This window comes from Crocodylus siamensis, chromosome 12 (assembly GCF_052110815.1).
Source record: "Crocodylus siamensis isolate JL-2025a chromosome 12, ASM5211081v1, whole genome shotgun sequence".
Taxonomy (NCBI): Eukaryota; Metazoa; Chordata; order Crocodylia; family Crocodylidae; genus Crocodylus; species Crocodylus siamensis.
In genome coordinates, this window is record NC_143406.1 from 21,251,610 (window position 1) to 21,265,538 (window position 13,929).

Below are 13,929 nucleotides of genomic sequence, written 5' to 3' on the forward strand. Positions count from 1 at the left end.
GTGTGGGCTAAGATTAGGAAGATAGCTGTACAAGCAGCAGCTAGTCATGGCATGCCAATATGCAACCCCATTTACTTTGCGTGTGTGCATGCATATGTGTGTGTGTGCGCACGTGCACACCTGCATGTCTGTAACTTACAGGTTAGCACAAACAGGCTCCTGGCCTTTTCTTGTTCACCAAGGCATTAGGAAAACTCTTCTACAGAAACTAAGCTGTGACTCCAAATGGAAAGCAGTTTTTAGTTTAGGGTCAATTTTTAAGCTATTGTTCCATTTAGTGCCAACTTGTTCTCATCCAACTGTCTATGGACAGCTTTTGGAAAGAATTTTGCCGACTCAGGAGTTAGTCACAAACACTGAAGGTCATGGTTCTAAAATCAGATGCATTACTGTTCATCTGATGGTAAGCTCTTTTAGGAAGCCCAGGAGTCTGAGAGAAGGGGCCCCACCCTGGTAGTGCCAAGTGAACTGAGTACATACTTATGTTTTGAACTCCTGTCTCTAGAACCCCGGCGGTGACCTCTGCTGTGGCTGCGTGAGCGGCTTCGGTGGCGTCTGTGTCGGTCACGCTCTCGGGACCTGGAGCGGGACTTCCGTCTTTCACGAGAAACTGATCGCGAGCGCCTTCGCCTCCTATCCCGAGATCGTGACCTGCAGGGTCAGAAAAACCATTTCAAACCCAGACTGTATGTGATCAGTATATGGTTGAACAACTTTTCTGTCAATAATCCAGACAAAAACATTTCAGAGTAACATAGTGTATATGAATAGTCAGCCACCAAGGACTTGTGCTGTTTTACAATCAAGGCCACGCACTGCCCAATACAAAAGGCAATCCCTCAAGGGAGCATGCAGTGTCCTGGGATAGAGTTCTACCAATCAGAACCCAAAGCCAATAAATTCTCTCTCTAGAAGTTCTCTAGAAAGTTGCAATTCAAACAAATTCAAGCATATGCTGATATAGAGCACAGGTACTGAATATACAGCATTTGGAAACGGGATCAAGAAAAGAGGGGTGAGAAAATACATGGTATGAGGAAGTATCATGCAGTCTCTAAAAGGACTGCCAACAGACTTTCCTAGGGAAGTACTGTACTGGATACTGGAAAGAATAACTCATTTTCCTAAAACAAAGGACAGCAATATCTATGGGGAGGGATCTGCATACTCACCTTCTACGATCTCTGTTTCTTGATCCAGACCTAAAAAGAATAACAATGTGTGTTTGAGACTACTATAAAGAGGAAACTAGGATATCATCACCAGTTTCTATAAAACAGCCTGTTCTCTAGCAGTTGTTCTCAGGGGTTCTGCAGCACACTAGTTAACCTATTCCAAACCAGAGCTGGTTGAAAATTTCTCTTTTTCCTGTAACAACACATGTGCGTGCCTCTTTGAAAGCCAGACCGTTTTGTGGAAACATCAATTTTAATGAAATTTTGCCAAGAAAATTTCTTATGCCCAGCATAATTTTTTGGTCAAAATTTAATTGATCAACCAAGTGACTCCAAAACTTTTTGATGTACTGGGGTTGGAGGCTTAAAGAAAAGTAAAGTTTTGAGATGTGGGCATTCACTCTAATTTTATAATCCATTGTTCATGTCCAATATATTAGTTGCAAGTGCTCTCTTTTGTAAGAACAAACCTAATTATTTTCAAATCTACGAATGTAACTAGGTCACATAAGAAGTGGCCTGGACACATACATATTATTAATATATTATATTAATAACTATATATTTATGATCATATACAAATAAAACATATAAATATTTTTGGGGCAACTTGAGGCAAGTTACCTATTTTACAAACCTAGCTAAATCTACTCAACAAGATTTTTACGTGGATTTTTGTGTGGGGTGGGGGAAGAGAAATTTAATTCTTGGTAAAGAACTGATATTGGAAAAGATAATTAAGAAACGCATCAGGAACATTTTACTGCCTTCTCAGGGTCAGAGACTTTTTAAACCAGGCAGCTAAACCCTAGCAACTTTTTCCACAGTAGTGGTTTGAATTAGCCCACTGGGTTTTCAGTTCCACTCTTATGCACCAGATTTTCCATCAGCCTGTGAACAACAAAGTCTAAAATCTCATGATTTCTGCACAGAAATGATCAGAACCTGTTAAAATGCTAACATGAATAGATGTCTGTCATTCAGCTGTAGATGTCTGCTTCAAAGCAAGCACATTTCTTATGGATCTAAATACACACAAATGCTACAGACCTATTCCCTAACCCAGTGGTTCCCAAACTCTGGAAGACTGAGTACCACCAATTTAAAATAATACAGCCTTAAGCACCGCTAGCACGTTTTTCATACACATAGGTTAACTATGTATTAAAACAACATCAAAACATTTAGTAATCATAAGACATTGTTTTATCAGTTATGGTAGCCATATGAAACAAGTGTAAATTGGAAAAAAGACAGTGTAAATCAGGCAATATTTTTGTCCAGAGTACTGAAAAAACCGCACTGTGTACCCTGTAAGGTGCCAGACTGCGGGTACACCAGAAAAACAAAACAGGGGCAGAGGGTACATGGCAGGACGCACTGTATATTAATATAGTTAATCATCATAAATGTTGCTGCTGCTTTTTTTTTTTTAAACAGTAAATACCAGGTTTTCTAAAAATTCTAAACCTGGTGACAATAAAACTTCATATACTACCTTTGTTCTTGTGTATTTTTTGTTAAGCGTGTTCTGATGAGAGGAGAGGAAGAGAGAGAGAGAACACAGAAGACAGCAAACAGAACAAACAGAGAGAAGAGGCAGAGAGAGGAGAGGGGAAGGGAAAACAGAGGGAAAGAGACATGGGGAGAGCAGACATGGAGGAGGCACTGCAGGCAGACTGGGAAGGCAGCAGCCAAAGGAGAGCAGGGGCTGGGTGGAGAATGGGATTGGCTCCAGGGCTCAGCAGACTCGGCCTGCAGTGCAGGTGCTCAGTGGCACCGGAGATGGAGCCTGGCACAGGCTGCGCAGCTCCGTGGGGGTGGGGCACAGCTGCCCTGCCCACAGGTGAACACTGCCTGGCTGGCACAGGGGGACTGTGCATACCAGGGGGGCACGCACAGTGCAAGCAGGGCAGAGCCCTCCAGGCCGCAGCAGGGACTCCCTGGTTCACCTGATGCTTTTTTAAACATTTCTGTACAGTATGAAAACATGATCAATGCAATAACACATGGAAAAAAAACTCAATGATACCTTAAATAAATATTTTAGGGTCTGTCTGATGGAGACTGAATTTGATGGTTTACGCACACACTACTCTGGGATTTGAGGGAAGTGTTATCTGCCTCCTTGTAAGAGAAACATAGCTTAGAGACTGAAGCACTGAACTGGGACTAACAAGACAGTACCTGTCTTCCTAACAATGCTGTTAAGTGACTCTGGGACCAGTCATGTCCCCTTCTCCATACCTCAGTTTCCTCCCTTCCCCCCATCATGTAAGACAACACTGACCTCTTTTTATAAAGCACTTTAAGTTCTGCTGAGGAAGACAGTTAATTATTATTAAGACAGCAGGACTCACAAAGAGATGGATACCTATGTCTGTGGGACAAGGGCTGAGGTCTCAACCTCAGCAGTGACATACAAAGAAGCTATAGGAACAAAGCAAGAGTCTACACCAACACAATTCAACATTTTTAATATATCGTTCTTTAAATTTTATGCATGTCCGAAACTACAGTTTCTGAAAATCAACACATAAGCAGCATCATGCATAGAATCCATGCCCTGTTCCCAAGGTTTGGAGGACTGCTTTTGGAAGAAGAGAGAAATAAATGGAAGTTGAGCCAGAATTTACATGAAAGACTGATCAAATAAGAGACCCTAGAACTATTCCCTTCTGACCCTACCAACTATGAAACTAAGACTGAAATGCTCCAAGGGTGAGGGGCTACCATGAAAAGCACTCTTTGGTTCCCTCTACAAGCGTACGTAAGTCATGATTGGATCTAATGTGCGATCCACACAATTGCACCTCCTGCATGCGTCTTGAGCTGGATTCTTAAATTAGGTAGTAAACCACTGTGTGGCAGCTCACACATTTTAAGTGCTGTATATTTTAACTGCATGCTCTCATTGTAGAGATAACACCCACTATGAGGAATGGGCTCAACAAAAGGCTTACCTGTGTTGGCATAGCTGCCCCCCATTGCATATGCTGTGGCAGATCTTTCAGCACTAACAAATGCCTAAGTTTGGAAAGGATTCATTTGCCATTTTCATGGTTCTTGTAACTGCTGCACAAGGGCAGTACTATTTTAAATCCTAACCCCAAAAGAGGGGCTCACTGCTTTCACTCACCGTCTGCCCATTCTCTCTTCTCGTTCTCGTTCCTCTCTCCGCCTCAAACGATCTTGGTTTCTTTTCTCTTGTTTTTCTGCCACTGTTTTCTAGATAAGGAATGAATTAACAAGTTTGTTAGATATTCCGTAGTGGCCCAAACCAGTGTAGCAAGATCCTATAAGTACTGAGGCAAAAAATGTAATAATTCAGAAGAATTTTCTGTTGGATCTGGATTTTATTTTGACATTTTCCAACATGTCATTTGTTTCCTTACTGGTTTGAAAGTGAGAGCACAGGACTGTTTTGCTTATAAAAGTCAAGACAGAAGAAGGGCTGAAGAACAAACTATGGATGACAATGACTTTCTTATACATTTATATAAACACTTCAAAAGCAAATTTTTGACACTCTCTCAAAATCTCCACTCGTGTTTCTGTTTCTTCTGCAACAGCTGAGGACAATGGTACATTTTGGTGAGGCAAGGAATGTATTTCCTGCTCTGGCCTTTATGTCTGTGGTACTGTCTACTTCACCCATAAGCTCTTTGGATCAGGGTTCGTCTCACTCTGTATACACCTACCACAATGTCTAAATCTTGAGGTTAGTGTATCTTGACACAATTGCAATATAAAAGAATCAACCCCCAAAATAAGAATAGCATGGAAATGAAGAACACTGATGGGAAAGCCAGAAAGCTTCTGTTTGTAAGGACTCTGTAAAAACTGACCTAGCTAAGTACATCAGTCCTACCGAGTCAAAGTACCTGTGGCTTTTGAAAAGTGCTCTGTCGTCAAAATTTGAGCTGTACAAGACCTCTGCTGACAGCACAATGTAACACATTAAGTTTTATAAAATATTTTGTCTGGAGGTCTCTGAATGGTTTTCAAAATTAAAAAGAAAATAATTTTAGAATTAGTGATAAATGTTGCTTCAGCCCAATGGACTACAATGTAGTGCATAATCAACAGTTTCATTATTAAAGCAGAAATTAATTTGATATTTTGGGGGGCATATTACTCTACTAGTAAAATTTCAGTTAATCAGACATTATAAGGCAGAACCTAAGGCAAAGGTACATAAGCTTCCATTTGAAGATTCACAGTTTTTTGAAATCAGAGAGCTTTTGAGAACAAGGATTTGGCAGAGCTTTCATATAAGCCAGAGAAAGGGACTGTGCATGACAAAGTGGCAAGGATCCATAAACTGCCACCCACTGCTATCTGAAGGGGAGAAAAGAGGTTTAATAGGATTACCCTCAACTGATCCAGTTTCTCACGAATCTGAATGAAGCCCAAATGTAATTTGCCACCAAAATGATCAGCGAGACGGCGGTCATTGTCATGGAGACCAAGGTATGCTGAACAGACCTCACAGACACGCAGCTTCTGCTGCTGGAAACTGGAAGCTGGCATAGAATTGCGGTATTCTTCCTGAGGAAAAGTAGACACAAGCCAACATAAGGAACCCACCATGCAGTAAGCACTCTTAAACAGCTTAGAGCTTGTAAGGAATTGGTCTATACTAAAGTTTGGTTGACAGGACTTAGGTACTCTCAGCAAAACTGTGACACCTTCATTTTTTATCACATCTGCAAGCAGAATCTCTTCTTTCTGCTGGCAGAGCAACCAACAAAAGGCTTCTGCCCTAACAGGCAAGATGCAAGAATGCACTTGTACATGTGCCCACACTCTCTGCAGGCTATCAAAGTCCTTTGAATAGCTGGTGCCTTACAGAATGCACTATGCACCCTGCTGATGCAACTTTATGCAGCAGAGCCATGTGGAGCTGCCAGAACTTCTTTCTGGTGGCAAAAAGCTTGCAATGTAGACAAGCCCTCAAAGCCATTTAATCAGCTTTCATTCCTTATGGCCAACTACTTGCTAACCCAGTGTGGAGGTAGAGAAGAGGGGAAGTTGTCTAGATAGGAATTTCCTGCTTTGTGTAGTGATTCAGTTAGCAGTTACTCAGAAAACATTAAGACATATTAAGATTACTGTTTTCAACAAACCTCCGCTTCTTTCTTTTTTGCTCGGACTTTTTCCACTTCCATCAGGATCTTTTGAGATTCATCCACGTTCCCTTCTGCTCCTAACTGCTCAGCTTTCGCCAGGAGTTTCCCTATGTCTTCATTCAGCTCATGCACTTTTTCCGCCTGAAGAGAGGAACTTATTTTTTAACAAGCCAAAGAATGCAGTAACTTTCATGGGGCTTGTGACTAATAAGCCTTTTCATTATACTTACAGAAACAGAGAAGCCACCTTGCCACCACCATCAATCACCTCAAAGCCAGAGAGGCCTGCAGTCTCCCCACAGGTTGAAAGAGAAAGTTATCCTCAACCCCCTCTCATCCCATCTCCTGTCCTTTGCTCCTGCCTGCCTGCCCAACAACATAAGGATCTTCTAAATGTGACTGACAAAAAAATCAAAACAATGACAAACTCTACCTTAGATGTGTGACTCCCTTGAAAACTCCTTTCATCTCCCAGCAATTACAAACACCCCATTAACACCTGTCCCTAAGGTTTTAATATGGAATCTGAGCAAAAAGATGAGGAATAGCATAGCACCCAGATTCTTGAACAATCCATGCACATTAAACACATTGGTTTAAATGCCTCAAATACTTCTGCACTCATGGCCCCATCCCAGCTTCCTTAGTTGGCTGGCTGGCTGGTTGACAGAACAGCATAACAGCTGGCAGAAACTTCACTGCCCTTAGATTAACCAGCAAGGAATGTACTGTCCTTTGAAATGGTACATGCTGGCTCTTCCATATAATCCTTTATTATCCTTACAGATGATGCCCCAAAGGTACAATGGGAATCACAAGCATTTCAAAAGTGAAGATGCATAAGACAAACGAACCAGTCTCAAATGTCAGTGATCCGCAATTGTTTCCCTGGCTCACAATTGCTGCAGGACAAGGTGTGACACACCTAACAGTTACAACAGTGTGAAGTGCTATGGCTCTAACACCAAGGGGTGGAAGTGAGCATCCAGCCCAGCATACCTCTCAGAGGTTGAGTGGAAAGAGGGAGGGGAGCAGTGCTTGCACCCCTGCTCTGGGGGTTCCAGTGGGTAGGCGACCTGCAGCTGGCAGTGTTGTCATTTCTCTGTTTTCTCTTGTTTCCTAAATATAAGTTCATTAAACTTCAATAGCTTGCAAATTTCCAAAGTCTGAAGTGTGCTTGCCCGACTCTGGAGGTAGCAGGGAGTGCTAAGTCTCCCCAAGGCCTGGGAAGCATGATAAGGAGCTGTGGTCAAGTAGGGAGTGAAGACATAGCTGGTTGTTAGAAAGATAGCTTTTTCTGAATAAGTAGTGCATGGGAGCTCATTGATACAAAGTCACCAGAAAGGAAAAATAGAAGGAAGCAGCAGAATTCCATCTGCGTACCAGAGTGGCCAACTGCAGCGGAATGTGTGTGTTTGCGGTGGGGGGTAGGAAGTACCAATGCAGTGTGGAGTGACTGAAGGACTGACCAGAACACTGTCACAAAACACCTGATGTCTTTACATAATACTGAAGTGGTTCACACGAACCAATTCAAAACAATATCTGATTTTCCAGGTACCCTTTTCAACTATTCCAGATAGGCTTGCGTGTCTGTCCACTTCAGGTTTAAATATCATTTAAACCGTTCTAAGTCAGGGTGTCAAACTCATTCGACCCTGCAGGCTGGATAAGGGTCACTAGGGTAGCCTGTGGGCCAGATTGGGACAAACCCCCTGTGCCACATGCAGCACCCAGGGCATTGGGTCCAGCTAAGAGGCCAACAAGCCAGATCATACGGCTCCATGGGCCAGATTCAGTCTGCAGGCTGTATGTTCACACCCCTGTTTTAAATGTTATGTGCATCCATGCATGCATGTCTAGTCCATACTGGCCCAGGGCTTGCTCAGTACATGGCACACAGGCTGCACTTAGCATGTAGCACAGGGGGATGGATGGTCCAGGGCGTGGGCTGTACCCTGAGCTACATGCTGTGCCAAATCCAGCCCGTGCATTGTGGGTAGAGTGAGCTCTAGGGCCAGGATGTCCTGTACATGGGTTGGACCAGCCAGCAATCAACACCAGGGCCATCAAAGGGTGCATGCTGCACAAGGTACCCTGCCAGACCAGCCCTGTGCACTGGCTCTGACATGGCCCAATCTGGACTGTGACATGTTCTGCATTTAAGCTGTGCTGCGTGGCGAATGTGTGGCACTGAGTCCAGCAAGAGCATGCCCCATGCAATGTGTAAAGTCAGTCCTAAAACCCATGGGCTGGACCCAGCCTGTATGTTTGACACCCTTGTTCTAAGTGTTGTGTGCATGCCCCAACAGGAACTATTTGAGAGTAGGTGTTAAAAGTAGTTTGCCTCAGAACAGCCTAAACTCCACAAATCATCTTTTGTATTTTAACTTAATTGGAACCAAATTCTGCTCATAGAATCATAAAAATAGGGTCGGAAGGGACCTTGCAGATCTTCAAGTCCGACCCACTGCCAGGGCAGGAGAAAAAAAACTGGGCTCAAATGATCCCAGCTAGTTAGGCATCAAGCCTCCTCTTAAAGACCCCCAGGGCAGGAGCCAGCACCACTTCCCTTGGAAGCTGGTTCCAGATCCTAGCCGCCCTAACTGTGAAGTAGTTCTTACGGATGTCTAATCTAAACCTCCTCAACAACTTGTGGCCATTATTCCTTGTTATGCCAGGGGACGCTAGGGGAAACAAGGTCTCTCCCAAATCCTTCTGGTCCCCCCTAGTGAGTTTATAGACTGTCACCAGGTCCCCCCTCAGCCTTCTCTTGTGAAGGCTGAACAGGTTCAGGTCCCACAGTCTCTCATTGTAGGGTCTGCCCTGTAGTCCCCGGATCATTCGGGTGGCCCTCCTCTGGACCCTCTCGATGTTGTCCACATCCCTCCTGAAGTGGGGCACACAGAACCGGACACAGTACTCCAGCTGTGGCCTGACCAGTGTTGCATAGAGGGGGACGATCATCTCCTTGGCCCTGCTAGAGATGCACCTGTGGATGCATGACAAGGTCCGGTTAGCCCTGCCAACTGTGACCTCACATTGTTGGCCCATGTTCATCTTGGAGTCAGTAAATGACTCCAAGATCCCTTTCTGCCTCTGTGCTCTCAAGAAGGGAATTTCCCATCTTATAAGTGTGCTGCTGGTTACTACTGCCTACGTGCAGCACCCTGCACTTGTCAGTGTTGAAGTGCATCCTGTTTTTGCTAGCCCACCCCTGTAACCTATCCAAGTCTTACTGCAGTCTTTCCCTCCCTACTAGTGTGCTCACCTCACCCCAAATTTTGGTATCATCAGCAAATTTAAACAGGGTGCTTTTCACCCCATCATCCAAATCACTGATAAAGGGATTGAACGGCGCAGGCCCAAGGACCGAGCCCTGGGGGACTCCGCTGCCCACTTCTCCCCAGGCTGAATATGACCCATCCACCACCACCCTCTGAGTGCAACCCTTCAGCCAATCTGCAATCCATCTGACTGTAGGCATCAATGCCACAGTCACCAAATTTCTTAATTAGGATGAGGTGGGAGATGGTGTCAAAGGCCTTGCTGAAGTCCAGAAAGATTACATCCATGGCAACACCTGCATCCAAGGCTTTTGTGACCTGATCATGAAAGGCAATCAGATTGGTCTGACATGACCTCCCCCTAATGAAACAGTGCTGGTTGCCCTTGAGCATCATCTCTGAGGCCGGCCCATCGCAGATATGCTCCATGATGATCTTCTCAAGGAGTTTCCCTAGGATTGAGGTAACACTGACAGGCCTATAGTTGCCTGGGTCCCCCCTCCTCCCTTTTTTAAAGATGGGGACCACGTTGGCTACCTTCCAATCATCCAGCACCTGGCCCAAGCACCATGAGCGCTCATAAAGCCTTACCCTAGTCTATCCTTATTATAAATTATTCTAACCTTATCCTGTCCTAAAGGGAATTTGTATAAACTTTAAAGGCTTCCTATTAGGAATGTGACTTTGTTTATATCAACAGACACTCTTCAGAAATACAAGCTGTAGCTCTCAATTTGCTGACAGATGCCAGGAAACCAGCAGACTATTCTTTAGGCCTGTAGAGGAGTAATTTTTCATACTTTGTAAAAATTCAGTACTAGTATTTAAAATAAACTCTGCTTCATTTGCCACTCTAAGCAAAATGCAAACAGCAGCAAATTATCCACTCCAATTATTAGGAGTTGATAATTGGGGGTGGGTGATGAGGGGGAGAGGGATGCTGGCTGCAAATCAGAATAGTGGTGAGTTATCCCTAGGCCTGGCAGGATTCAATTCTTATCTTTAACTGTTGATAAATGTTGATTTCACCTCATACTCACAGCCTGATGAAAAATATTCTCATTGTTAATAATCAAAATTTGTAGAGAGAGGATGCAAGGAAAATGATAGCTGATGAGGAGGACAGGGGGAGCGGTCTTTCAGAACAGTGCTGTCTGTGGCTTGGGCTGCAATGCCCAGAAACTCCAGTGGATTGGGAAAAAAGGAAGAGGAAGTAACAAAGTGGACAGGAAAGCTACAGGCGAGCAGAGCTGAGACTGATGACAGCTATGCTACTCAGCTGGTAGCAGTCTTACAGTAGTTATGTTTGTTGCGACGGGTGGTTAAACTGCACAATAATCATATTCTACTTTCATTAATAAACTGCCTGCCCAACATACCCCTAATTTAGCACAATCCTAAAAATTTGATTGGAAAATCAAAATACATGCTTAAAAATAAACATTGGTATTATTTATCAAAACTATAAAAAATGTGAATTTTGTCAAGCCTAATCATCTCACAGGTGAAGTAACCAGAGTATACTGTACATGGTGCATAGTTTGAGGAGCTTGAGTTTGTGTAGCAGCATTGCTCACAAGTTTTTAGGTTACAACCACATTATTTTGGTCTTTCAGAGCACTAGCCCCACTAAACCTGGCACCCTTATATACATGGTGGGTCCATCATACTTGTTACAAGTAAAGTATATTACAAATAGTTGAAAAGGTTTTTTTAGTACGCTATTGGGAATGTTTTCTATCCTCTGCCTATAGAATCAAGCACCTTAGCTATCCTGAGTCTAAATATGAAGGGTTGAAAATGTGCCAAAAAACCCACAAAAACTGCAGAAAAGTTTCTGATACTTTTTAAAAAAGTGACAATTTTAAGAGCTGGAGGAAAACATTCCAACTGAAAGATGGGAACATTTCTTCTCTACATCCATAAGTAAAAGCTGTAAAGGACCACAACAATCATCTAGCTAACCTCACCAAGCAATTCCTGCATCAGATCCAGTAATTTCTGCTGAACCCTCTCTCTTACAAAGGCACACAAGAATTTCTCATTCTAGCACTGGAGGGTCACTAAGCAGGGTGGTGACCAGTTACTAATGTGGAACTTAATACCCCCTAGCCAGAGCCCTCAAACTAGACTCTTTTTCCAAGAAAAACATTTTTGGAGAACACAGGCAAAAGGCAGGGATTTTTGTGGGTGATACATTTTTACTGAACCAGTTGCATGGTTGGGATAGATTTAGACAAGCTTTAAAATGCAGTGCACTCAACTTCACATTGGGAAAAGGTAACAATTTTTGGCAGGCTGATTTTGCAGTAGCAGATGCTGGAAATTGCTCAGAGATGTGGAACAGTAGCAGTCCCAAAAGACTAGTGAGTCAAGTACAGGCATGACTGTTAGAGATATGTGATGAAACCAGGAATGGGTGACTAAGTTGAATTGGAAGTGTGAGACAGATTATTCTCCATCACATACTATTAACATACCATAGCTCTAAGCTCTTTCCTCTTCTGGAGCTCGGTAAACAAATTTGATGGGTATTCCTCATCATCTTTCCTTTATCTTTGCTTTGTTCTCCCCATAGGGAGAGCAGAAAGAGACATAGCTGCCTATAGCTAGTCAAGGCAAAGACCTCCCCACTCCTTATTAACTGTTGATCGTGGTTTGTTAATTTTATCTTTACTGTGTACATTACTGCTGAAGAATTCAGCCTCACTACATTCGGGAGACTCACTACATTTGGGATTACCTCTCATAGTGGATGCCTGCAACATCAATGGCTAGGATGCCCTGCCCATTTTATTGCTCCATTGTTATCAGAATTCTGAGCGTTGTTTTAGACTGGAGGAAAAAGCACCCATAACTCATCTGAAAGGAAAACAGCAAATAACACGGCCCTGGGCAACAGGAGACTGAGCAGAAGCAACTTCAGATGAGTTAGCTTTAGACAGAGAGCAATGCACGTGCAGGTCCTTTGCCTCATGAGGGGTATACATACATGAATGGCTACATCAAGTGACTCCAGGATCTATATGGTAAATAAGGTAAGTAGGATCTCAGGACAAATTTGATGTCAATGAAACAGTATTTACTGCTGTTATGGCAAACCAGGCAGTGGTCCACCCACAAAATGAGTTTGGAATAGGACAGGAAAAACAGCGTATCTTAGTCTTTACATCTTCTTTGAACATTGCTTTCCTGTGCAGGTAAGAAGGATTATTAAGTACATGGGCAAAAGTCACATTATAGGATTATGATTGTTTTTTGTTTTCTCTCCATGGGTCCAACAGTAATGTTGCTAACCAAAACAGAGGCTATTAAACACTTGGTCTGAGGGCCTTTGTGCAACTGAAGAGCAATACCTTTGCAGACACTTCAGCACTGATCTCCTCCTGTGTTTCAGCCAGTCGTTTCTTGGCAAGTTCTGTCCTCCTATCACACTCTGCAATAAAGGACTCCAGGTGGTCCATGGCCTGCATGTGTTCAAACAGAGAACTGTCATTAGGCTTGCTTTTATCTATACATACAATATTGTAGGCTGTGGGCTCTAGTTCTCAGTGCTTTCAGATAAAAACAATTCCTGCACAGAGCAAAGTCTTCCACATAGCTTCAATAATATCCCCCTTCCCTTCCCCACATAGATACAGGATAACATTTACAAACCCACTAGCAAGGCTCAGTATAGCAATTGTCATGTTCCTTGTACTCATCTTGCCTTCTCTGAGAAAGGCATGATTTCAAATGGAGGGTAGAGACAGAAGGTTAAATCTACCAGTCTGTTCCTTCTGAAATATAGTGATGGTTGTGGTTCTGAACTGTCATACAAGAAACAGAGCTCGACCATAACTGACTCCCTTTTCCTTCAAGCAGAGAAAGTTTCATGTGACCCTTCTAATTGGGGTGGGACAGAATATTTTCTTAACCAAAGAAACATAAAGTAGGATTAGAAAGAAATGGTAACTAGGAGAGCAGGATGTCAAGTCAGCACAGTCAAATGGGATGTACTCAAAAAACTGGCTGTGATAACTGCAGAGCCAATGGCTAGTCCCTCTGGTAACTCACTGAGGTTGGGAGAGGTCCTGCTGGAAAAGGGCAAATATAGTGTCATTCTTCAAGAAAGGGAAGGAGAATCCAGCACGAACGACATGTGTCCCCAGAAACTGGGGGGCATGGCAACTGGCCGCAGGTGGCGGAGGAGAGGCGACAAGCTCCTGCAGGTGGCCACAGCAGTGTTGGCGGCAGGGAGGGGTAGCGAGTGCCAACCTCCCACAGACACCACCGATGGCGATGGCAGTGAGGGGAGAGGGAGGAGTGGCAACCGCCTGCAGGCACCACTTCTCT

At 43.6% G+C, this 13,929-nt stretch overlaps 1 protein-coding gene across 2 annotated transcripts in view; it reads right to left on the reverse strand.

The window, feature by feature from the left end:
- LUC7L (LUC7 like) overlaps positions 1-13,929 on the reverse strand; it is a 38,461-nt gene that overhangs the window by 4,411 nt on the left and 20,121 nt on the right. For both annotated transcript variants that reach the window (XM_090023176.1, XM_090023175.1), the window contains 6 exons: positions 12,951-13,061; positions 6,305-6,448; positions 5,550-5,726; positions 4,315-4,403; positions 1,173-1,202; positions 481-651 (listed from right to left, as the gene is read on the reverse strand). In XM_090023176.1, coding sequence (XP_089879302.1) covers positions 481-651; positions 1,173-1,202; positions 4,315-4,403; positions 5,550-5,726; positions 6,305-6,448; positions 12,951-13,061 — 722 coding nt within the window. The remainder of the gene's footprint in view (positions 1-480; positions 652-1,172; positions 1,203-4,314; positions 4,404-5,549; positions 5,727-6,304; positions 6,449-12,950; positions 13,062-13,929) is intronic.